Below are 27,311 nucleotides of genomic sequence, written 5' to 3'. Positions count from 1 at the left end.
AAACATTGGTTCTATATGCTATAGATATTTTACTACTTACATTTTTAATTTGTTTCCATTTATTTTATAATTAATTGCCTATTTTACCTTCAACTGTCATTGTAAGAACATGTGAACATGTCATTATAGCTATAACAGATGGATACTGGCCTCTCAAGTATGGTCGATAAATTTATTTCTATGACTCTAAGGTACTTCCATGTCAAAGGGAACCTTTGCATCGTGACCTGAAGTCAAAAGTCACTTAACCTCCCTGCTACCATACTTGTCTCGTATTTACTTTGAGTAAACACAGTCTGCAGTTCAGCTGAACATCCCATAATTTTTGCTGTGTGACTGGTGGTCACACCTGGGACTCTAATGGCTTCACAGTTTCCTAATGAAGCATAGAATTTTTTGTTTTTTACAATATCTGGTTAACAGAAATGGTTTATTTTCTTCTAATTTTTAAATGAGACAAAGTAATAAATAGTCAGATTTTAAGCTTAAATTTAGTTACATTTTCCGATGGAACAGTGTGTCAAAGTTAGTTCAAGGACCGTCGTAAAGTTGAAAACCTGACAATTCTCTCTGATTTTACACTTTCATGAAAGCTCTGGCTCTGATAAGTGTTGTAAATTTTCTAATTTATTACTGGAAATAATGCCTTTCAAACTTTCCAGCAGGGTTTGAGCTTCAGAAATTGAAATAATAATGATGATAAAACTTGATGAAAATGTGCTGCGAGTACTTTGACTTTCATACTTTCAGTACATTTTGCTGCTTATGTTTCTGTACTTTTACTTAATTGAAATTCTGAATGCTGGACTTTCACTGTTTTTCCTTTTTAACCTGATAAAAGGATAAAATAAATAACAGATAACATTATTCACTTGAGATGCTGCATCCAGTCTTTTTGATGAACAGAGTTGCAGCTCCTCTCATGTTGCTGCTATGAGTCGATTTTGCTCATTTTTTATTTAGTTGTGCGTCTTGCTGCCTTAGTATATCCATTCTCCAACAGTTTTTTTGTTGTTCAAGTTAACTGTACATCTTGTTCTTTCCTAAAATTTCCCTAAACACGGTTCCTTCCACACCCTCTTCAGCACGTCTTCAGGGGAATTCTTTGCAGGTGTTAGTTTTTGAATATTTTTCTGTCCTCCACAAGTGATAGAAACTGTTTTCTGAATGTCAATATCAGGCTCGTCTTCCCACTTCGTCTTTTTGCACCCAGTTGAATGCTTTCTGCTTAAGAATGCAGAACTTGTACTTGTCAGGGTGCGTTTTTTAAACTTCAGTCTTGGAGCTTCTTTCACTTGCATTTGATATATTTGTGAACTGAAGCAGGGCTTTGTTAACCCTCCTGTTGTCTTCATTTACAGGCACCAAAAAATATTGTTTCCTTTTCTGAAAAAAAATCCAAAAAATCTGCAAAAAAATTCCCCAAATTTCTGAAAATTTGCAAAACCTTTGGGAAGAACTTTCCAATAATTCCTTAAAAGTTTCCCTTAAAAGAATTATTTTTTTTAAAAAATCCCCAAATTTGGCAAGAAAATTCTTGTAAATATTTTCCAAAAATGAGTAAAAATCTTTCCAAAAAATCCTAAAAATATCTAAAGTGATTCCATATATATCAGTAAAACTTCTAATATTTTCTTTAAGAACATTCACATAAAAATCAACCAAAATCCAGTGAATTTCACTGGATTTTGGTTGATTTTTTTTGTGAATGTTCTTAAAAAACATTTTTAACATTTATTTTTTCCCACCAAAAAATGTTCAAAGATTTCCTAAAAATGTTGAAAATATGGACATCAGAAGTTTCACTGTGAAAGTATTTTTTTCCCCAAATTTTCAAACTTTAAAATGGATCAATTTTGACCTGCAGAACGACACGAGGGTTAAACTACATTTGAATCTGAGAGTAACTCCACCTTTTCTTTCTATCTGTGGGAGCGACCCTTCAGGAATGCTTCATGTCTTTGTCAGTCCATTCTTACTCTTTCAATTAAAACCCTGTGGCTCCGGTGACACTCAGAACTGTGAAAGTTTCTCCTTCTTCCCTCAGTGATGGCTCATGTTTCACATCAAACATAAAAGCCTCCCGTGTCTCTGAGAGGGTTTATGTAATGATTCTGGTCATTAGCGGTGATCTGAAGGCAGCTAAAAGTAGCTGAAATCTGATCTTGCAGCGTAATGCGGCGCTTGATTGAGATCTACTGATTGAAATCTCGACGGCCGGCGCTGAAGGGAACAATCTCAGGACGACACCCTGTTGTGTAAGAGACTGTAGACAAAGAGATGCCTTCAGGGTGGAGGTCTAGTCTGCTCCATTTGCTGTATATATGATACAAGTGTTTCCTTCTCCATTCATAGTAAAGCACATCTACAGCTGTAGAACCATTTCAAACAAACAAGACATTATCATATGAAGCTCCAGTGCAGCAAGATCCAACGTCAGTGCCTTAAAATATGACAAAATAGGAACAAATGGAAGAATAATGTTGATAAACTTATCTGAGATAAAGCTAATATATCAGCTTCACCTTGTGTCAAGTTCATCCAGTCAGGACCCACGGCCATTTGAGCTTCTTCCCATGATTCCTGTCACTCTCCACTGTCCTATATAATAAAGCCTAAGAAGGCCAAAAAAAAAAAAATCTGTCCAAACATGGACTTCACAGACTAAAAGTCTTCTGCAGTCAGTCCCAGCTGTGGACTTTTTCACCTCACTAACAGGGACAGCTGCTACTGAACATAGACATACACACATAGAACATACACACACACACACACACACACACACACACACACACACACACACACACACACTTTGACCTGAATAACACAGCAACCTAGGGCTGAAAATGAGTATTGACTGATTGTTTTAATCAGTGTTTGTATTATCGACTTGATAGTTGACAAAAATCAATGTTCCAGCTGAAACCTTTAAACCAACAGGAAGCTAAAGCGCTCATTGGCACGCAACATGGTGGATTTAAAAGTCAATCATTGCTTCTGTAAATTCTATAATTGCTTTATACAGCACAGTGTTCTCTTTTTTATTACATGAAATATCTGGTAGCCTTAACCTAATTTTCATCTTTATAAGCCAAAAGTACCAATAATACTTGAACTGACTGGAAAAATCAAGAAGATGCTACATTTCCCCTCTGAGGCTTCTCTTTTGCTGTCCAGGTACACTGGCTGGAGTGTTTTGAATATCGGTTAACATCCGTGACGAGGAGGTAAATGTGTAACCGCCAACCTTTTCAACATGAAACCAGTTTAGCGCCGAGCATCGCCACGCTGAGCTCCACACAAATGGATTTTCTGGCTCGACGCCACTTTCTGCACTTCAGCTGACATGATGCCATTTTTAGACAGCTGGCTTTGTGTGTGTGTCTGTGTGTCTGTGTGTGTCTGTGTGTGACCATCCGTGGCCGTATCAACAGACACTTATGTAACCAGCACTTCCTGGTAAAGCTGCGACGGCCTTCTCTATGTTTTGAGCATCACATTTCTTAGTAAATCTCTTTGTTGCGTGCAATTTTCAGTTTATATCTGTGCTCTGAAAGGTTGTGTTTGTTTGCCTCATCTGTCTTTTTGTTGTTCTTATTTAGTAAAAAGCAATTTTCTCTAATTTGCTCAGGGAGAATCGAAGAGTGTAAGAGTCAGTTCCTTCATTTTCATGCAGGAAGTGGTTTCTTAGACAGTTTTTCATCAAATGTCCTTTTATTTTGCTGGATGAAGTTGCCACTAGGTTGCCATGCCTTTCCCGTTAAGCATTAGATTTGAGTGGTACAGGTGATACAAAATAGTGCAAAGAATAGAAACCCACAAGTGAGGAGTGTCATCGTTCTGGAGACTTGGCTTGTGCAGTGATCTACTACGTTAAAGGAATTCCCTTCAGGTAATTCTTGATCAGTGGCCACAATCCTGAAAGTTGCTATAAAGTTTGACATATTGGTAGGGATGTTCGATATTGGCTTTTTGGCCAGTAACCGATAGGCTGATATTGTCCAACTCTCAATTTCCGATATCAACCGATACCAATATATGTGGGTTATTTAACTAATTTTAGGTAACATCACATATCTCCTGTGGTGGAATTAACACATCATGCCTGATTTTATTGTGATGCCCCATTGGATGCATTCTCAGATGCAACAAGACTTTCAAATGTAAACGTTGTCTGTGCAAAATGAAAAAACTACTTCAGCTTAAGTTGTGGATAAAATGCCATATTTAGGCCTTTTATTATTAATATTATTGTCTGAAACAACAGTTCACACTCTCCCTCCCTCTATGAGTCAGTAAATGGCAGCGATATCCAGGCGTTATTTTATCGGTTTTCATGATAGGCAAACGATAACGATATTGACCGATATTACATTTTTATGCCAATATTGGGCCAATATTATCGGACATCCCTACACATAGGTTATGGTGTGGACATGGCAAATCATTGGCTGATTTTTCCTGATGGAGGTTTTCTTATGAAGCTAATTGTCAAAAAAACAAATAATGAATAATAATTTGTGCAGCTGGACAAAGAAGGGCAGCTAATGGATGGAGGTTTTTGAATTTTAGGAAGCTTATCCTCACAGAAATAATTGCCAGGAACGCGTACAGTTTAAATTTGCAGCAAATATGCTTCAAACTGTCAACATTTTGGGAAACCTACAGCAAAAAAATACAATTCCCCATTAATTTTAGCCAGAAGTCTGCTGCAAGTTACAAATCTGAGACACATTGCTGCATATTTGCAACTGTCTGCCAGAAACCTGAAGTTTTTGTAAAGGCTTTAGTTCTGTCTCTCCCCGACTGGTCGAGGCAGATGTCTGCCCTCCCTGAGCCTGGTTCTGGGGAAGTTTTCTTCTTGTTTCTCTTTACTGTCAAGATAGTAAGTATAATAACTAAACCATGACATATTCTAAAATGAAACAGAATAATCCACATGACATAGAAAAACAAACAAAAATGCTTCCTTAAAGGGGGTCTTTGGATTTGTTGTGTTTTTAATGTGTATTTTTGAAGCTTTAGCTCCAAATTATTCAGGTTAATTTTCATTATCAATAATGCTATTTTCCATCATTTATATTATTGGGTCTTATGTACATTATATTAGTTACATTATTCTCTATAATCACTGTAGGGTTTCAGCCTTAACATGTATTATATCAGGTAAAGTTGTATTTTATGTCATTTTTGTTGGTTTGAAATCCCTAATATGTACATTTCTTAAATAAAATCACACCATAAATAACACTGTAGATTCTTATTCCCAACAATTAGGCTACCTAACTCCATCAGTAATCTATTTATTTTTTTTAATTTATTTTTTTTTCTACTCTATAAAAGATAGCATACCAACATGAGTAAAATGAGGTCAGTTATTAATAGCCATAACACACATTAATTGCTTTTTTTACATTCCAAAAGAGATGAAACCTAAAGGAGCACCAATATTAATTCAGATGAAACTCAGATCAATCTGAATCTGAAATGTCCCCAAACAGCCACCGTAGAGGGGGCAAATCTTGTTATTCTGGTGCTTCTCTCAGGCCAGATTGTGTATTTGTCTTTATGTTCTATATTTTTAATTTATCCCAGTTTTGATTCAGCAAAATGGTGAAATCATCACAACGCACTCAAGTTAGTTTTTCCACAGTGGAAATGTTGGTCTGGAAATCTTTAAATATTCATTCGTTCAATTAATAATTTGTAGTGTTGCAGCCCAAATCCTGCAGTTTATGGATGAATGTGAGGAATTATATCGAACAGTTAAATCCTCTCAGCAAACCTCTTCATGGAGTGTTTGGGGAATAGTATGTGGGTCAGAACTCCAGACAAGATGAAGATATTTAAAGTAGCTGATGAATGCATTCACCTGCCGTTGTTCCCGGTTTGCAAAGCGACCTCCTTCTGTCCAGACCAGATGTTTAATCCTCATGTCGTCCTGCGGGTCGAAATTGACCCGTTTTAAAGTTTGAAAGTGTGGAAAAAAACAATATATTTTCACAGTGAAACTTCTGATGTCCACATTTTCAACATTTCTGGGAAATCTTTGAACATTTTTTGGTGGAAAAAAGAAATGTTAAAAATGTTTCTTAAGAGCATTCACAAAAAAAAAAACATTTTTATGTGAATGTTCTTAAAGAAAATAATAGAAATTTTGCTGATATATATGTAATCACTTTAGATTTTTTTTTTTTTTTAAAAAGTTATTTTTTTGGCAGCTTTATTTGATAGGCGCAGTGAGAGAGAGACAGGAAACAAGGGAGAAGAGTCGGGGGAAGACATGCAGCAAAGGGCCGCGAGCGGGAATCGAACCCAGGCCAGCTGCATCGGGGACCAGCTCTGTACATGGGTCACCCGCTCAACGCGTTGAGCTATACGGGTGCCGCTTTAGATGTTTTTAGGATTTTTTTTTTAGAAGATTTTTACTCATTTTTTGAACATATTTACAAGAATTTTCTTGCCAAATTTGGGGATTTTTTTTAAATAAAACTTTTAAGGGAAACTTTGAAGGAATAATCGGAATTTTCTTCCTGAAGGTTTTGCAAATTTTCAGAGATTTGGGGAATTTTTTTGCAGAACTTTTGGATTTTTTTCGGACAAAGAAACAATATTTTTTGGGTGCCCATAAGTAAAGACAACAGGAGGGTTAACGGTGTCTCCTCTGTCCTCAGCTGCCAGGAGGCTCAGGAGGAGCTGCTGGAGTTCCAGGAGGGGAGTCGGGAGCTGGAGGCCGAGCTGGAGGCTCAGCTGGGGCAGGCCGAGCACCGCATGAAGGACCTGCAGTCTGAGAACCACCGCCTGAAGAACGACGTGGAGACGCTGAAGGTAACGGCAGGAGTTTAGGAAAACAAGGAGGAAAGAAAGTCGAGCTACATTCATTTATGGAGAACATTTAAAACTAAAGATGCTGAGTCAAAGGGCTTTTTATCAGAGACCTAAGACATTTGACATACTGACATAAATTTACTTTACAGTGTTGTTTAATATACAGTACTGTTCAAAAGTTTGGGGTCATCCAGACAATTTCATGTTTTCCATGAAAACTCCCACTTTTATCCATGAGCTAACATAACTGCATAAGGGTTTTCTAATCATCAATTAGCCTTTCAACACCATTAGCTAACACAATGTAGCATTAGAACACAGGAGTGATGGTTGCTGGAAATGTTCCTCTGTACCCCTATGGAGATATTCCATTAAAAATCAGCTGTTTCCAGCTACAATAGTCATTTACCACATTAACAATGTCTACACTGGATTTATCATTCATTTAATGCTATCTTCATTGAAAAAAAAATGTTTTTTTTAAGAAATAAGGACATTTCTAAGTGACCTCAGACTTTTGAACTGTAGTGTATGTTGACTAATAAGATAAAGACCCTACATTTTCATATACAAAATACTAATTTACCTGACTAATTGTAATATTAAGGTTAAAACGACAAAAACAAGACACAAAACGATATAAAGGAGAAACAAAATGACAAAACAAGACACATAACAAGAAAAACAAGACACGTAACGACAAAAATGAGAAACAAAACAACACAAACGAGACACAAATGACAAAAGCGAGACAGATGCAAAACAAGACATAAAATGACAAAAACGAGACACAAAATGACAAAACGAGACACAAAATGACACAAATAAGACACAAAACGTCAAAAACAAGACACAAAATGACAAAAACAAAACACGAAATGACAAAAACAAGACACAAAAGGACAAAAACAAGACACATGACAAAAGCGAGACACAGATGACAAAACAAGACACAAAATGAAAAAACGAGACACAAAATGACAAAAACAAGACACAAAATGACAAAAACAAGACACAAAATGACAAAAACAAGACACAAATGACAAAAACAAGACACAAAATGACAAAAACAAGGACACAAAATGACAAGAACGAGAAACAAAATGACCAAAATTAGACAATGAGATGAAACAAACAAAAAAGAGACAGAAAATTAGACAAAAGCTACAAAGCGACAAAAAATGGACAAAAATGAAAAAATTATAAAAATGAGACACAAAATGACAAAAGAACAAAGAACAATCTAGCATTTTACTTTATGATCAAAACTACTTGTCATGGTCTAGAAATTACTTTAAATTTATAGTTTTACTAATTTACAATCTGCAGTTAATGTCTTCTCTGGAATTTTTACACTTTGAGGGCCGGATTGGACCCTCTGGAGGGCCGCTTTTGGCCCGCAGGCCGCATGTTGGACACCTGTGGTCTAGAGGATTACAGTGAACCCTTTAAATTCTGATGATACATATTTCTAAATTTAATTTGCATTAAAGGACCTTGACTGTTCTGACTTTCCTGAGGATGTGTGTTTCTGATGAGGCAGCATTATGTATATTATATATATGTATATCTGGTATTAACTGAACATTACGGCTGCAGTCAGTGAGTACAGTGTGTCTCCGTGTGAATCCTTCAGATAAATATTTGATGCCTTTTTTCTTCATATAACACCGCTGTCCTTGAGCATGGCCTCATGGGAGTAAAGTCACGCTGTAACAGCTGCTGTAGATGCACTCCATTTATTTTTCCAGTCGACCTGCAGCCTTGGGTTTGTGTTTTCATGCAGGAGGTCATGGAGTGTCTGGATTTAGACCTCGGCTGTGCTTTAGAAAATAAGAGGCTAGAAATTGACCCTATAGAGCAACATTATGTTTCATTTCTGTTGCTTTCTGGAGGCCGAGCTCTGTTATTGTGACCTCAATAAGAAGTAAAGTCTCAGAGATAGAATAGTTTGTGAATCTGAGTGTAATATAAATGGAAATGTGACTACAGTAGGATGCTGAGGCGCCTCTTTTCCAGTCTGACCACCTGCTCCGTCCTAATCCTATAAACTGATGCAGCTGATCTCATGAATAATGCATCAGGTCGTGTCTCGCTCCATAATTACAGAAAGGAAAGCAGCACGTTTCCCAGCATGTTTCCAGCAGGGAGGAGATGTTTGAGCCAAAGAGTCTGACAGGTTTTAGTTTCACAGAGAAGCAGTGAAAACTCCCTGAATGTACCTGGTAAAGGTGTTTATGGAGAAAATAAAGGAGCAACAGGGCTGGCAAGTCTTCATAATGTAACACTGCTGACTAATTTTAGCTTCATATGTGGTTGTTTCTTACTCTGCTGATCATTTTCTACACGTGTATAGTGGAAATAAAGAACAAAACATACACAATAAATATAGAATATATAATGTTTAAAATATATTAAACAAATATCTTAAATAAACCATACTTACTTTCCCTCTGGGGATTAATAAAGTCCTCTAAATCTCAGTCTAATTTCAGAAAGCACTGCAAAAGAGACACCATAAGGTGTCCCAAAAGGTAAGGTTATTTCTACAGCAACTTTCAAAGTGTGTTATAATAAAATGAAAGCATTTTAGGAAACAGCAATATTTTACTGAGCATGCTGACATTTGAAATAAACACAGGAAGCTTAAAAACAACAACAAAAAATGGCAATGTTTTAAAAAACCACTGCAACAATTTAGAAATCAAGGAAACTATTTAGAAAACACAGAACATTTTTTAAAAACTGACTGTTTTTTGGAAAACAGAAATATTTTTAAAAACCACGGCAACATCTTTAGAAAACAATAGCTTCTTTTAAAAAAAAAAAATCTGGCAACAATTACAAGAAAACATAGCAACAGCTCAGACAACACAGCAACATTCTAGAAAACACAGAAACTATTTAGAAAACACTGGAACATTTTTAAAAACACTGCAAGATTAAAAAAAACCACAAAAAAAAAAAAACCCGTTGCAACAATTACAAAAAACCCACAGCAACAATCTAGACAACACAGCAACATTTTTAGAAAATGGTGACTTTTTTTGGAAAACACGGCAATATATATATTTTTTGTAAACACAGCAACACTTTAGAAAACACAACAACAGTTTAGACAACACAGAAACAATTTTTTAAAAAACAGTGACATTTTAGAAAACGGTGACTTAGTAAAAAAAAAAACATGGCAGCAGTTTAAAAAATAGTGACCTTGCAGAAAACACGGCAACATTCTGGAAAACAAGGAAACAATTTAGAAAACACAGCAACAGTTTACACAACACGGCAACATCTTTAGAATACAGTGACTTTTTAGAAAACCTGGCAACATTTTAGAAAACGGCAACATTTTAAAAAAAAAACAGCAACACTTTAGAAAACACGGAAACATTTTTTGAAAACAGTGACTTTAAAAAACACACACATGGCAACCTTGCAGAAAACACAGCAGCATCCCAGAAAACACAGTGACTTTTGGAAAATGTGAACATTTTGGAAAATAACAGCAACATTTTAGAAATCATAATGAAATTTTTGATAACATGATGCTTTAAAAAATCTGGCAAATTTCATAAAACATTTCAAACACATTTCAGAAAGTATAAATACTTTACAACATTTCACAAAACATGTCCTTTCTGCACAACAAATCAACACATCAGAATACACAACTGTATTTAGAATATATACAACAAATCACAGCAAACAACATTGCACAAAATATCATTGATAGAAAACTTTGTAGAAATAATGTTTTAATATGTTGTTGTCTTGTCTGATTTGTTATTTTATCTAGTTTTGCATCTCAGTGCCGCTGCTCAGAGCCTAAATTCACCTAAACTGTTCTAATTTCAATGTGTTGGTGTTTAGACGTGCTGAATGAGACTGGGATCAGGTCTGAGGCGTCCATGTGATTCAGGCAGCAGATATAGGTCAGACATAGCGACAGGCCCGCTGCTATTTATCCAGCTGATTGTCTCGGAGCTGCTGGATATGTAGGTCACACTTGACATCCGCCGCCTTAATGGGGAAGATAAATGAGGGAGGCTCTGAAAAATGGATGGAGATGTGGATGTTAAATCATGAAGCTGTTTGTCCAGCAGATTTAGAGGTTAAATACATCAGATCAAATGTCCATCTTCATCCTCTTTAGGAGAAGCTGGAGCAGCAATACTCACAGAGCTACAAGCAGATCTCCATGCTGGAGGACGACCTCGGCCAGACGAGGAGCATCAAGGAGCAGCTTCACAAATACGTCCGAGAGCTCGAACAGTCCAACGACGACTTGGAGAGAGCTAAAAGGTTGGTCTGGATTCACTAAAACACAATTTTAAAAAAAAATCAGCTTATGCACTTTTTCCTCCTTCAACTGGCTGTTATGGTGAGTTTTTGCACATCACTAAATTTGGTTTATTATTATTTTCTAAGCTGTCATTTTGTACTCACAAAAAATGCAGCCCTACAAACTTTTCCATGTCCCTTTCCAAAATTTACATTAATGGCAAACCTTTTGGCAACTCAACAAAGTCATATATTACTAATTATGCTAACAAAAGCAATGCTAACATGTTGTTTTGCAATTTTAGGCTATTATATTTGTGAAATGTAATGTAAAAGTTTGTCATTTTACATTAATATTAAACATTTCCTTCTCCTCAGATATGCCAACTATATTCCACACAACTTCATTTACACTTTAATATTCTCATATATTAGCAAGCTAATGTTAGCTTTATCCCTTCAGTTAGCTTTGTAGCAGTTACACGGTGCAGAAATTACAGCTGATCTTTATGTAAAAACTTTGAAACTAGCTTTAATTTATTGATGTGTGAATCAATAAACACTGACTTTTATTATAGTTCAGTCAAATTCTACTACCATGCTCAAATTTGTGTAGCAAATACATTATAGAGCAAAGTCATATATTACCAATTATGCTAACAGAAGTGATGCTAGCATGCTGTTTTGTAATTTCAGGGTGTTATATTTGTGAAATGTAATGTAAAAATTTGTCATTTTACATTAATATGAAACATTTCCTTCTGAGATATGCCAACTATATTCCACACAACTTTGTTTACTCCTTAATGTGGTCATATATTAGCAAGCTAACGTTAGCTTTATCGCTTCAGTTGTACCGAGCAGTTACTGGGTAAACATTACAGCCGATCTTTATGTAAAAACCTTGAAACTGGTTTTAATTTATTCCTGTGTAAATCAGTAAACACTGACTTTTATTAAAGTTCAGCCAAATTATACTACCATGCTCAAATTTGTATAGCAAATACATTATAGAGACTAGTTTAGCTTAGCTTAAGCCTAGCCTGAAGGAATAAAAACCAGGATGAAACTGCTCGTTTGTCTGTCTATTAGTTCATATTCAGATTGAGAAAACATTATTTGTCCCCAGGGGGCAATTAAAAAAGGAACGCAGAACACAACTTTAATCAACATTTTGTAACTTTGGGTGCCACTGTGGTTTTAACGGACATTTTTTGTTAGTTTCTGGCATTATGTTCACAAATAAATTGCAGCCTGACTTGATTTTTTTTTTTAGGGTCTCTTTCATAAATCGAGGCTACTGGCAAACTGGTTCACCTTTGGCAACGCAACAAGGTCGTATTTTTACATGGAGATCAGATGCAAAAGTGGACTTCTGGCTAACAGACAACCATTTACTCTCACATTAACAACTCTGGTCCATTTTAAATGACCAGTTAAACCAGCATATAGGTCTTTGCACTGTGGGAGGAAACCAGAGCAGGAACAGCTAAATTTTCACAAAATTATCCAAATGTTCACAGCAAATTTAGCAAAAATCTCATTTGCATATGAAAACTTTGCTTCAAAATTTGTGGCATTATTGGCAAAGGTTAACTAAAACTGTCTAAAAGTTAATGAAAACATTAAAAATTCCCGTTATTAACAGAACATAAACAGACTGATCTAATGGCAAACCAATTATCAGAAGGTTAGTATCCGTTTAGCACCTCTGCTAAAGTGGCAAACGTCTCATTATTGCCAGTATGTTGCTGGAAGGTTGCCTTTAGTCGCCAACACTGGCAAACTTGTGGCAACTTTTTAGGCAGACTATAGTATTTCCTGCAAATCAACAATGAATCTGCTGCAATATTTCACTTTTCTGAGGACATATGTCTTGAGTTTGACAAGAAAAAGCAAAAATATGATAAAAAAAATTAACACTTTTGTATGTTGTTTTGCAAAGTTAAAGAGAAGTCCACTGCGTGTTTGCCGAAAATCTGATTTTGCATACGTATAAGTTGCTTTAAATTTGTGGTACCATTGCCAAAGGTTAGCTCCATCATGGAAATCTATGAGCAATACCATTTATTACCAGAAATATTGTCTGTGTCAAACATAAACTGGCATTTTCCATGAAAAATGTATTACCAAAAGCTTTTGAGATGTTTAGCAATACCAACAAATTACGGTGGAAATTTTTGACTTTTATAACGAAATCTATCTTCAATTTGACAAGAACAAACAACAATATCAGCAAAAAACTACTCCTTATTGCCAGAATGTTGGTTTATTGCACCAATCTAACCAAAGTTAGTCCACATCTTAACCATGCAGAGGTGCTTTTCCCCCATCAAAGCAGATCTCTGTTTAATCTATGCTAAGAAGTGCCAGAGATGCAGTTTTAAGTTCTGGTTCTAATTAGCAAAAGGCTCAAATGCAATTGATTGTTGCTTAAACTGGATAAAAATCAATGCTGTGGCGGCACAAGCCTGAGATATCGATCCCTAACGAGAACTTGAATAGTAATTGGTGAATAAAATGGGATGCTTAATGGATTTTTGCCCAGAGGACTAATGAAATGGGGTTCTTTCCAGAGCCACCATCGTGTCTCTGGAGAACTTCGAGCAGCGTCTGAACCAGGCCATCGAGAGGAACGCCTTCCTGGAGAGCGAGCTGGACGAGAAGGAGTCTCTGCTGGTGTCTGTGCAGAGATTAAAGGATGAAGCCAGAGGTGATGATTGACCTCGCTGATCCAACGCAGCTCATTAACATCTCCGTTTTCCCACAGATTTGTCTGAATCTCTTTGCCCTCACTGCAAAAACTCAAAATCTTACCAAGTCTATTTGTCTTATTTTTAGTCAGAATGTCTCATCCCACTTGATTTAAGATAAATTCACTTAACAAGAGACATTTCAGCAGATGGAGGGACTTGTTTTAAGACAATGCATCTTAAATATCTTGTTAAGTCAAACAATCTTGAAATGATCTTGTTTTGAGTTGAATTTTACAAGAAAATTCTGAATAAGTTTAACCCTCGTGTCGTCCTGTGGGTCAAATTGACCCGTTTTAAAGTTTGAAAATGTGGAGAAAAAAAAAATTCACAATGAAACTTCTGATGTCCACATTTTCAACATTTTTGGTAAATTTTTGTAGCATTTTTTTGGTGGAAAAAAGAAATGTTAAAAATGTTTCTTTAAGAACATTCACAAAAACGACAAAAACAGCAAATTTCGCTGGATTTTAGTTGATTTTATGGATTTTAGTTGATTTTTATGTGAATGTTAAAGAAAATATTAGAAGTTTTACTGATATATATGGAATCACTTTAGATATTTTTAAGATTTTTTGGAAGATTTTTACTCATTTTTTGAAAATATTTACAAGAATTTTCTTGCCAAATTTGGGGGATTTTTTTTTCCAAATAAAACTTTTAAGGGAAACTTTTAAGGAATTATTGGAATTTTCTTGGGCTGCACAGTGGTGTAGTGGTTAGCACTTTCACCTTGCAGCGAGAAGATCCCTGGTTCACGTCCCGGCTTTCCCGGGATCTTTCTGCATGGAGTTTGCATGTTCTCCCTGTGCATGCGTGGGTTTTCTCCGGGTACTCCGGCTTCCTCCCACAGTCCAAAAATATGCTGAGGTTAATTGATCATTCTAAATTGCCCGTAGGTGTGAATGTGAGAGTGATTGTTTGTCTCTGTATGTAGCCCTGTGACAGACTGGTGACCTGTCTAGGGTGTCCCCTGCCTTCACCTGAGTCAGCTGGGATAGACTCCACCCCCCCATGACCCTAGTGAGGATTAAGCGGTGTATAGATAATGGATGGATGGATGGAATTTTCTTCCTGAAGGTTTTGCAAATTTTCAGATATGTGGGGAATTTTTTTGCTGATTTTTGGGGATTTTTTTCAGACAAGGAAACAATATTTTTTGGTGCTTGTAAATGAAGAGAGCAGGAGGGTTAATACGTCTCAAATTAGGAGGTTACATGAAAGCGAAAATCTATTTTTGAGTGAAAAACGACTTTTTTTTAAGCATATCTGGCTTATTTTTAGACACCTAAGCTTGACAATCCTGGTAAAATAGAGCTTAAAATAAGTTTTCCCAGCTAATTTTAAGATCTCAATATTCTAAATATCATATCTTATTTCAAGAAATTTTACCAAGACATTTTTCACTTGTTCTATTGGCAGATTTTTTCACTTATTTCAAGTTAAAAGTTCCTTGAAATAAGTTCTTTTTTCCCTTGTTTTGAGAGGAGCATTTTTTCCAGTGCTCTCAGCTGACTCCTCTGCTGTGTTTCCAGACTTGCGGCAGGAACTGGCCGTCAGAGAGCGTCAGGCGGACGTGACCAGGATGTCGGCTCCCAGCTCGCCCACACAGGACAACGTGAAGATGGACAGCGCTGTTCAGGCCTCCCTCTCCCTCCCTGCTACCCCGCTGAGCAAAGGTCTGGACAACGCCTTCGCCAACACAACAGGTAGCTGCAGTTCCTCCTCTCCCGAGTGCATATTTTAAAAAACCTCACGATGCAAGTACAGACGAGTAAATCAGAGCTGATCTTTATGGAAATGTTCTGGTTTCTGCTGCTTTTTTAGTCATGGAAAGACATATCTTCTAGCTGCATGTCAGCTCGGTTATATTTGGAACACTTTTGATGTTCTCAGAGGGGGAAAGTCATCTTAAAACAAAGAAAAATATGCATTCTGTTGAAGAAATTTCACTCTTAGTCCTTTGAAGTTTGCTGTAGTGGGGTGTTTGTTGGTATTCTGGCATCCAGTGGGTTTACCAACACAGAGCATGAGTCTGTGAAGGTAAGCTGGCCAAGAACATTCAGAAAGTCTACATTTTATAGGGATGGTCAGAGAGTAGCGAGGGGACCGTATGTAAATACAAGGATGAACAGTGGTTAATTTACATATGGTTGCTAAATCAAGAGTTCTGGCAGACAACAAAAGGTAAGAGGAGGTCTGGCAGACAGTAATAAATGACAACAGATAAAAGAAGTGTGGATAACTGTGGGAAATGGAATGAAGGAGTGACACTAGAAAGTGTCTGTAGCAACAGGTGTGTGTTATTTTCTTCATCAGTTAATTCATTTTCAGTGTTTCAGGAAGTATCCAGGTACTTCATTTAGATCAGAGGTGTCAAACTGGTTTTCAGGCCCGATTTTAAAAATCAAAAATAAACCTCCTAACTATGACTCTTTTTCTTTCTCCAGTGCTGTCTAACGGCTACAGCAGCAACTCTCCTCTGACTCCCTCGGCCAGAATATCAGCCCTGAACATCGTCAGCGATTTACTCCGGAAAGTCGGGGTGAGTCGGTCGTTTCTTCTCTTCATCTTTCTGGGCTCAAACCTCTATTTCTTCTCTTGCTTCATGTGTAAAATCTTCTCTCATCATGTTCATCTTCTCCTCAGGCTCTGGAGTCGAAGCTCGCCGCCTGCAGGAACTTTGCAAAGGACCAGAAAGCGAGGAAGGCGTTCGCTCTGGACAACAGCAACGCTCTGAACGCCAACACGGCCAGCTACAACTCTCAAGCTCTGCACACCTCGTACTTTGACAAAGCGTGAGTGAAACTAAAACAGCATAAATCTGAATATGTACAGCTGTAGTGAATGAATAAGGATGATACTGAGGAGAATCTGAGACTTTGTGTGCATTTTTTTTTTTTGTTTGTTTTCTCCCAGCAGGACTGAGATGGTGACGTTTCCAACATTAATTCTGGGTAATGCAGCTCCTCGGCCCGTTAGCTGGGTGTGTTGGTTCATGCATGATGCTGCTGCTGGTTCTTAACAAGCCTCTTTTCCAGCTCATACAAATAACCAGGCTGCTGCTGCTGCTGCTGCTGCTGCTGGTGGTGGAATTATCTATCTACTCTAAGCCGACCTACTTCTTCCTGTCTGTGTACTAGTTCCAGGTGTTTGTGTTGTTCTAGTTGTAGATTTAACCAATAATAATATTAACAAAGTCGGTTTTTGGTGTCTTGGGAATGAAGTTGAGGAAATATTGTCAGAAGCTTCAAGGATCTCAAGGAAAACTGCTGGTTTAGTTGGAGTGGTGGGATGATTATTAAACATTCTCTGTGCATATTTATGTGGTTATTTTTCAGCCTCTTTCCAGTTATAACAAGAAAATCCCTCAGAGGGCGCAGTACTCCTCCAAGGCTGCTCAATCGTATCATTTCCAATGGATGAAATCTTAAAAAATTCATGGCAGAAATCATGGCGACATAGAACGTGCCCATTTAATATAGATGTATCCGCAAACTAAATGACCTTGCACTGAGCACAGGTGTGTGTTCTGCATGTGTACGTTATGTACGGATACTGAATCACATGACCTAAATATGTAGCAGGTGGCAGGAATTGATGGGATTCAGAAACACCCCCACAATTTAATCAATTGTTCCTTGTATCATTTCTGATGGATAAGTCTGATAAGTCCTCAGTGGTGGATTTGTAGTAGGATCACAATCATGTGATCATCAGCAGGCAGCTGATGTAGTGTTCACTTCTTGTCATGGCTACAGTGATACCGTGTCGCTATCTGGCAATGATACAGAAATCTCTTAACAAATCTTCACATTTGTCCAAAATGATGGGAAATTTGTCCAGAACTTGCTCAAAAAATCCTCTTTTCCTGTTCACAATCTGTCCAAAATGAGTTAAACATCTAGGATGGCTTAGAAGAGTTCCAAAAATGACTAAAAACAATAAAAACACATCCAAAATGACTCATAAAATAATTGTCTTCTCAAAATGTTGTCAAAATGTGTCAAAAATGACCCGAAATATGTGCAAAATGATTAGAAATTACACAGCTTTGTCCAGAAGTTGCTCAAAAAATCCCCCTTAACTTTTCAAAACCTGTCCAAAATGAGTTAATTGTCTGTATATATATATATATATATATTGTATGTCTCTATACAGAACTGTTCACCTTCAGGCACATCTGGGTGGTCAAAGAGCGGAGCAGTCAGCACCGAATGTTGTCGTTTAGCATTTTAGATATTATTTTATAAAGGCACGTCTGTATTTAACCCTCCTGTTGTCCTGCAGGTCAAAATTGACCTGTTTGAAAATGTGGGGAAAATATATTTTCACAGTGAAACTTCTGATGTCCACATTTTCAACATTTTTGGGAAATCTTTGAACATTTTTTGGTGGGAACAAAAATGTTAAAAACGTTTCTTAAGAACATTCACAAAAAATCAACCAAAATCCAGCAAAATTCGCTGGATTCTGGTTGATTTTTATGTGAATGTGCTTAAAGAAAATATTAGAAGTTTTACTGATATATATGGAATCACTTTTGATATTTTTAGGATTTTTTTCGAAGAATTTTACTCATTTTTTGAAAATATTTACAAGAATTTTCTTGTCAGATTTGGGGGATTTTTTTCAAATAAAACTTTTAAGGAAAACTTTGAAGGAATTATTGGAATTTTCTTCCTGAAGCTTTTGCAAATTTTCAGAAATTTGGGGAATTTTTTTGCTGAATTTTTGCATTTTTTCCAGACAAGTAAACAATATTTTTTGGTGCCCGTAAATGAGGACAACAGGAGGGTTAACAATGATGCATTTGGTTTAGTTTGTTGAATCATAAAAAAGGCATCAGAAACCTCACAGGAGCTGTGTTGACACCAGTATAGAAAGTTTCCACAAAATGCCCTGCCTTGTTTTAAAAGTTTATTTTCATTTAAATGAGACGAAACTGTACTAAAGCTCGTGTTTTATTCTGATCTGAGTGGTGCTTTCCAGAGATTAAAACTACACCAGAGACACTCATCATACCCCAACAATGACCCACAGTAGAAACCAGTGGAACCAGTTAAACCAGTCCGTCCACCTTCCCTCCAGTCATTTTTAGCAACACAAACCCGACTTTGTTTAAAACGCTTAACCCTCGTGTCGTCCTGCGGGTCAAAATTGACCCGTTTTAAAGTTTGAAAATGTGGGGGAAAATATGTATTTTCACAGTGAAACTTCTGATGTCCACATTTTCAACATTTTTGGGAAATTTTTGAACATTTTTTGGTGGAAAAAAAGAAATGTTAAAAATGTTTCTTAAGAACATTCACAAAAAAATCAACCAAAATCCAGCGAATTTCCCTAGATTTTGGTAGATTTTTATGTGAATGTTGAAAATTTTACTGCTGAAAGTTTTACTGATATATATGGAATCACTTTAGATATTTAAAAGATTTTTTTGGGAAAATTTTTACTCATTTTTTGAAAATATTTACAAGAATTTTCTTGCCAAATTTGGGGATTTTTTTAAAATAAAACTTTAAATGAAAACTTTTCAGGAATTATTGGAGTTTTTTTCCTGAAGGTTTTGCAAATTTTCAGAAATTTGGGGAATTTTTTTTGCTCATTTTTGGGATTTTTTTTCAGACTAAGAAACAATATTTTTTGGGTGCCCATAAGTGAGGACAACACGAGGGTTAAAACTCTTCATGTCTGTGGTGCAGCTGTCGTCAGATTCAGGTTGATAACGAGGACAGACGACCTGCTGATGCTCAGGTCGGAAATTTGTGCTGCGTTTTGCTTTTTAGAAAGAGTCTGAAAACTGACAGCGAGTGAAAATACGAAGCTTCTGTCAATCTGAAATGTCCATCAGTGGTGGAAGTGCGTTTACTACAGTATAAATTTAAGGTACTTCACTGGGATATTTTTTCATGCCACTTTGCACATCTAGCACGCTGTATTTCAGAGGGAAATACTGGGTTTTATATTCTTCTCCATTAATCTGACAGCTTTAGTTGCTTTTAAATTCAGGCTTTAGCATTGGAAATTTCGTTTTTCTTTATTTTCATCACTGCTAACTTTCCTAATCTGGCAGAAATGGGCTTGTATATTTACTACACTGTAAAAAAATAATGTTTTTATTTAACAGTGCTTTTGTATGTATTTATTTATTTTTACAATTTACTGTTATTTTACAGCTAATAATCTGACAGTTAGCTCGACAGTTAGCCTGAGAGTTACCCTCTCAGCTAACCTAATAATCTGACAGTTAGCCTGTCAGCTAACTGAATAGCCTGACAGCTAACCTAATAATCTCACAGTTAGCCTGACAGTTAGCCTGACAGTTAGCATGACAGCTAATAATCTGACAGCTAGCCCAACAGGTAGCCTGACGGCTAACCTAATAATCTGACAGTTAGCCAGACAGTTAGCCTAATAATCTGATAGTTAGCCAGACAGTTAGCCTGAGAGCTAACCTAATAATCTGACAGCTAGCCCGACAGGTAGCCTGAGAGCTAACCTAATAATCTGACAGTTAGCCAGACAGTTAGCCTGACAGCTACCCAAATAATCTGACAGTTAGCCCAACAGTTAGCCGGGCAGTTAGCCCGACAGTTAGCCTGATAGCTAACCTAATAATCTGACAGTTAGCCAGATAGTTAGCCTGACAGCTACCCTAATAATCTGACAGTTAGCCCAACAGTTAGCCTGGCAGTTAGCCCAAAAGTTAGCCTGACAGTTAGCCTGGCAGTTAAAATTCTTTATTAGGAAAAGAAGATAGAAGATAATGGCAGGGATTTAAATACATTTATTAATAATGGCTTGTGGAGAAATTGTAAAGACTATTTGTGAGAAATGACCTTTTTAAACACAAATTATTCACACTAAAAGGTAAGGATAACCAAAATAAGGCACTGAATGCTGAGGAGGGAAGAAAAACATCCTGATTAAAACATTAAAAGCTCTTATTAAGATAGCAGAACGGGCCTGAGAGTGGGAGACATTAAAGTGTGGTGGCTTTGATCGGTGGCTGCTGATGGGTTATTTCATGTGTTTGTTTCTGTGATCTTTCTAATTTTAAAGTCTCTGTGTTGTTTTCTTGCAGCAGGACGGTGAACGGAATGGAGCCTTCGAACCTCACGGCCATCACCGCCCCTCCGGCCGCCTCCTCGCCGGGATTAGTGCCCCTGACTGTGTGACGGTAACTGCCCCAGTGACCCCTCCAAACACACCTGCCCTGCCACGGGGCAAAGAGGGAACACAAATACTGTAAAAGTCTGTACTGTCGCTCCGGTTTTCTCCTCGTCTTCCCACTTTCTTCTCTCGTGCTTGGTTCCTGCTGTGGTTCTGTCTGTATATTAACGTGTTGCTGTGTCTGCTGTTCGCTCACTGACGTTACAAAGACAGCCAAGGCCTCTCTACGTAGCAGCTCCCCTCATTTAAGTGCTTTCTGAGTGCACATTATCACCTAAAACAGGGGTGTCAAACTTGTAAGTTCAGGGGCCACATTCAGCCCAGTTTGATCCCAAGTGAGCAGTAAAATCACAGCATAATAACCTATAAATAATCACAGCTCCACATTCCTTGTTCTAGTGCAAAAAAAAAAAAAAATCACATTCAAGGAATTATCTTTTTACAAAACACTATGGACGAACATGGACAGACAAAAAACAACAAAAACAAGACAAAATATTACAAAAACAAGACACAAAATGAGAAAAATGAGACAAATGACATGAAATAAAAAAGAGACAAAAAATTATACAAAAAAAGGTACAAAGGGACAAAAAAATGGACACAAATGAGACAAAAAATGACAAAAGCAAAGAAACTAAGCGACAGAAAAATAGACAACACAAGCGAGACATAAAAAACATGACAGGACAAAAACACTACACAAAACAACAAATAAAGCGAAACAGAAAATGACAAAAATAAGACAGAAAACACAAGCAAGACAAAAAGGAACCACAAACCGACAAAAACGAGAAACAACACGACAAAAACATGAGACAGACAACAAAAGTCAAACAAAAAACAACAAAAACAAAAGAAAATATTACAAAAATGAGATTAAAAAATGACAAAAAATTAGACAAATGACATGAGACAAGACAAAAAAGACAAAACAGCGACAAAATGACAACAAAATGGACAAACGACACAAGTGAGACATAAAGGAAACACAAAATGACAAAAACGAGAAAGAAACAACAAAAACAAGACAAAATATTACAAAAATGAGACCACAATGTCAAAAACAGGCAATCTAGTATTTCACTTTATGATCAAAACAACTTGTCATGGTCTAGAAATTATTTTAAATTTATAGTTTTACTAATTTTAAATCTGCAGTTAATGTCTTCTCTGGGATTTTTACATTTTGAGGACCAGAATGGACCCTCTGGAGGGCTGCTTTTGGCCCACGGGCCTCATGTTTGACACCCCTGCTCTAAAAAGCTCAATATTATGCAAATAGCGTTAAAATCTGTACTTTTTAAAAACACAAACGGCTTCTTTTCACCTCTTTCATTAGCAATAAGTTGACTTGAACCACTGGGATTCCACGCAGCAGGTTCTAACGGCTTGTACAGACGTCCTGAAGAATTTGTGTCACATGTCTCCGTCAGTTATTGATGTTTCAAATCGTCCGACTGTGAACCTCGAAGCTTTCTGGAGCTCTGATTGAACTGATTTTTGGCCTCTAACTGTTATGACCCTTGCATTCGCCTCATCTGACTTTAAATGGTTCCACGGCTGTTTTAACGAGAGCCAGAGAGTGTTTGCGTCATGGTAAAGAGTCAAACACACCGTCTAACTCCTCAACTGTGTGACATGATGTACAGTATTGGTCATATTGATCGTTATTAACCAGCGTTCTTCTGTTCTCTAGTGTTCTATCCCACTTTATTATCACATGACAGCACTTTGTTCAGTCTTTCTTCTTTCTTTCTTTCTGTTTCATTCAAGTGCAATATTGCCAGTTTGTTATTGTTTGTGGGTTTAATTTATTTCACGTTTCTTTTATAGCATGTTTCAATAAAAGATGGTATTATACTCCACATGTTACATCCGCTGTATTTTAGTTTTTTCTTAGCCATAACTGCAATTCTTATTTGCACCTAGAAATGCAATAATTGACTGAAAATGTGGTCGTTTTTCAGCAAAAACTCCTCTTCAGTCTCTGGTTGCAGCTTCTTAAATGCGAATATTTTCAGTTTTTCCTGTTTTAATTCGCTGTCAACTAAATATCTTTGAGTTTTGGATTGTTGGTCGACATTTTTGGCGACAAAATGATTAATTACTAAATAACCAATAGTTTAATCCATAAGTTATATTCAGTATTGATTGATCTATAATTTATTTTGACTTATTGATCAATTTAGTCTACAAAAATGTTTTTAAAATGTCCATACCAAGTTTTCAGAGCCTTTTTGTGTCTAAAAAGTAAATATATTCAATGCACATTTATATAAAACAGACAAAAAGCAGCGAATCGTCATATTTAAGAAGCTTAAAGTAGACAATATTTGGAGTTCTTTCTTGATAAATGACTTAAAACATTTGATTATTTTTGTTTTTACTCAGGAGTTGTTCCATTTTTAGAGTAAATTACACCAATTTTAACCGTGTTACTGGTGCTTTTCTGTTCTATTGCATTTTTTGTCTTTATCTGTCTGAGGTTTTCTGTGCTTTACTGTATTTACTGAAGCTTAAATATATTTTAAATTACAGCTGGAATTTTACAAACAGTGGCGTTAAGTACATTTCATCAAGAGCTGTATTTAAGTACAAGTTCAGGGTACTTTTACTTCACTTGGGTGTTTTAATTTTAAGCTACTTTCTCCCTCTATAACTCCATTAGATTTATCGATATCCTTTTTTGAATGCAGAAAGTATCTGAATGCTGATGCAAACGGACGAATCATAGCATTAAGTAATAATATCTGATATTTCAAGTATTATTAATGAATAGGACACTCTGGCAATGAATTAAATACTTTTATTTAGATATTTTACATCCGTGTTGCTTCATAGTACTTCAGCTTCTTCAGCTGTTTGGACATATTTTTCCTTCTGTTCCAGGCAGCCGTCAGATTTAATTCATAAATTCATGACATGAAGATCAACCAGCTCCCTGCTGACAGGTGCTTGGATTGTGTCATCCATCACTGAGAACACGTCAGATTGATTTGAAAATCTGCTCGGTTTTACTGAACTGACAGGAATGAAGGCAGACGGGATGTTTCTTCTACAGGATTGGAGTCTCTGGTTTGATTTATAGACCTGAAGGAGGCCAACGGAAGGAAAAGCACACCTGGAAATCCAAAACTCCACGGTGTGTACTAGAAAAACCGTCACCATAAAGCTTGAGTCTTCATTTAGGAGCTGAAACCTGCACTGATCTGGTCCATTAGGCTGCAACCAACTCTGCCACCTGCTGGACAAACATGTAAGTACAAGACGAGAACTTCTGTTCATCTACACCGTGTCCCAGAAAAACAAAGCTCAAAGACTGAATATGCAATATAATCTATTTATTCAATAACCACTGTTTCCCATTTTTTTCCACTTTGATCACAGCTTTCAGTCTGTCAGGCGTGGAAGTTAAAAGGTTCTTGAGTGTGGATGGTTTGGATTCATGGTGGTCGATGGTAAATAAGTTCAGGATTCCCAACAGTTCTCAGATGGGTTGAGGTCAGGGGAGTTCAGTGGTCATTCCTCCTTAACCCTCATGTCGTCCTGTGGGTCAAATCAACCCGTTTTAAAGTTTGAAAATGTGGAGGAAAAAAAATATTTTCACAGCGAAACATCTGATGTCCACATTTCAACATTTTTGGGAAATTTTTGAACATTTTTTGGTTTAAAAAAAAAAAGACATGTTAATAAAAAATGTTTAAGAACATTCACAAAAAAATCAACCAAAATCCAGCGAATTTCGCTGGATTTTGGTTGATTTTTTTTTTTTTGTGAATGTTCTTAAAGAAAATACCAGAAGTTTTACTGATATGTATTTAATCACTTTGGATATTTTTAAAAATTTTTTGGGAAGATTTTTACTCATCTTTTGAAAATATTTTCAAGAATTTTCTTGACAAATTTGGGGGATTTTTTTAAAAATAATTTTTTTCAGGGAAACTTGTAAGGAATTACTGGAATTTCCTTCTTGAAGGTTTGGCAAATTCTCAGAATTCTTTTTGCTGAATTTTTGGATTTTTTTCAGACAAGGAAGCTATTTTTTGATGCCCGTAAATGAGGACAAACGGAGGGTTAATGCCAGGTAGCTCAGAACACCACTGCTGGGTAATAAGGGCAGCGTGAGCAGGGCCACCATCTATCATCAATACCAGTTCTGTTCAACATTTCCTGTTCAGCCACAGCAGGCCCCGATGTTTTCCTCTCGGCCAAAACTGGAAGTAGAACCTTATCTAGAATGTTGTTGGTATAATATTGACACTCTTAAGATAATGGCCTCAGTAATTTTTTCAGGTTTTTCAGAAAACACATAAAAACTGAACCACACCTCATTGAACCTTGACCTGGGTCCTAATACTACAGGGGTAGAATCGCACAATCTGTTCAGCTGAGGATGTAGGTGATTTTTATCAAAGGTGGCCAGCATAATGAGGAGCCCCAGACCATCACACTTCCTCCCTCCATGTTTAACAGTTGATGTCATTCACTGAGGAACCATCCTTTCTCCTACTCAGCGATGTGCAAAAATGCTGCTGATGAACCAGAGATTTCAAATTTTGATCCATCAGTCCATAACACCTTCTTCCAGTCTTCAGTAGTCCATTGGTGGTGTTTCATGGCCCTGTTTTTCTTCTTCTGACGTCTTAGCAACGATTTTCTTGCTGCAACTTGACCTGTACATACTACCACCACTATGAAGCTGATTGAAGCTGTTGTCCTGTGAGCTTCCATCACCAAGCTGCTGACTCTCAGAAACTTCTCTTCTGGTTCTGTTGTGGCTTTGGGTCTTCCAGACCTCTTCCTGTCACAGTTTTCTCCAGTTTCTGAGCCTTTTGATGGAGAAGAAAACTGGACTCATTGACACCTTGACTTTCTTCACAATTTCTCTCCATTATTAAGTGTTATGATGGTCTGTCTGTTTTCTATTTTTAATTGCCTTTTCCTCTCCATTTTTATTTCAACACACTACTTTCTGTGGTACAATGCTGTTCAGATAATGCTCCGGAGGGTTCCACGGTGTGTTCAAACACTACTTTATGCAGACAGAGGGGTTGGAAGTAATCTAGAAAAGTTGGGACACCTGTAGGAATTACCAGCTTTCAAGGTTTGATCAACCTCCATTGCTGCAGATGCATCATACTTGACGGCTATTAGTGTTGGTGTTCTGTCGGGTTTGTGGGTCGTCTGCATCTTAGCATGCGACTGTAGCAAAGTAATTTCCTGTAAAGGATCATTGTTCTATTCTCTCATCTATTCTATTCTAAAATTTGTTTGTAAGAGTAAAGCATTTTGGTCAAACAAGAAATTTATTACTGGGACCTGACAGTTTGACAGACAAACAACCAGACAGTCCCTGACAGTGGAACCTATTTTGGTGACAATCAAACACGTTGTCCAGTGTGGAGAACAAACTTCTGGGACACGGTGTTTTGATTATTGATCATGTCTCAAAACAGACACATTGATGGGAACAGTTTGGCTTCTTGCAAAGTAAACATGTCCAGATATTTTCATGTGTATTTATACAAATGTGTGAGGATTATTTAAATACATCCATTGCAGACAGCAGCTCCAGGGGAAGGCGTTTGAAGGCTTCTGTTTAACAGGTTAGTCTTTAACATCGGCCTGTTGACAGCAGGATGCATCAATCTGTAGAGCTACTCAACAGGACAGTCTGCTGGAGAATCTCTGTACAGAACCACAGAGGTTCTAGCTGCTACATTCAGTTGCTTCCCGCCTGCTTCTTCTTCTCGGCCACTTCTTCTATCTGCTTCTGCCGCCTCTCCAGGACCTCCAACCTTTTGGCGTAGTTGCGTTCTCGCTCCTGAAGCCTGAGCTCGGCCACGTCCTCGAAGAACCGGTGTCTGCGAGACAGAGAGAGAGAATTATACCGTCAGAAAAAAAATCAGAGTTTGACAGCAGTGATTGGCACTGCTACATCCTTTAATAATATCACTCTTATATCGAGCTGAAGAATGAATCACTTTCATATTGGAACCGTGATTTCAAACAATGCAAATCACGGAGGCTGCAGTTTAGGACATATATGTTATTCAGCACATCTGCTTCAGGATTTAAACTGCTGTCAGTGGTTTAGAAGTCTGTACCATCTTCTGTGTACAGCAGTCACAGTATCTAGTACTATTTGATGCTGTTTCAAAACACAAAATGACAAAATTAAGACAAAAAACACAAGCGAGACAAACAGGAAACACAAAACAACAAAAACCAGAAACAAAACGACAAAAACATGAAACGACAAGTCAG

General features: G+C 37.0%; 1 protein-coding gene across 1 annotated transcript in view; it reads left to right on the top strand.

The window, feature by feature from the left end:
- The window catches only part of ndel1a (nudE neurodevelopment protein 1-like 1a), a 28,646-nt gene extending 5,730 nt beyond the window's left edge, over window positions 1-22,916 (top strand). The window contains 8 exon segments of the mRNA XM_055004522.1: window positions 6,675-6,828; window positions 10,985-11,133; window positions 13,689-13,825; window positions 15,401-15,574; window positions 16,316-16,410; window positions 16,515-16,663; window positions 20,953-21,037; window positions 21,039-22,916. Coding sequence (XP_054860497.1) covers window positions 6,675-6,828; window positions 10,985-11,133; window positions 13,689-13,825; window positions 15,401-15,574; window positions 16,316-16,410; window positions 16,515-16,663; window positions 20,953-21,037; window positions 21,039-21,209 — 1,114 coding nt within the window. The 3' untranslated portion in view covers window positions 21,210-22,916.
- Window positions 22,917-27,311: the final 4,395 nt, after the last annotated feature.

This window comes from Amphiprion ocellaris, chromosome 18, assembly GCF_022539595.1.
Source record: "Amphiprion ocellaris isolate individual 3 ecotype Okinawa chromosome 18, ASM2253959v1, whole genome shotgun sequence".
NCBI classification, from domain to species: domain Eukaryota; kingdom Metazoa; phylum Chordata; class Actinopteri; family Pomacentridae; genus Amphiprion; species Amphiprion ocellaris.
The sequence above is the reverse complement of the archived record's forward strand: the minus strand, read 5'-3'. Positions and strand labels throughout refer to the sequence as shown.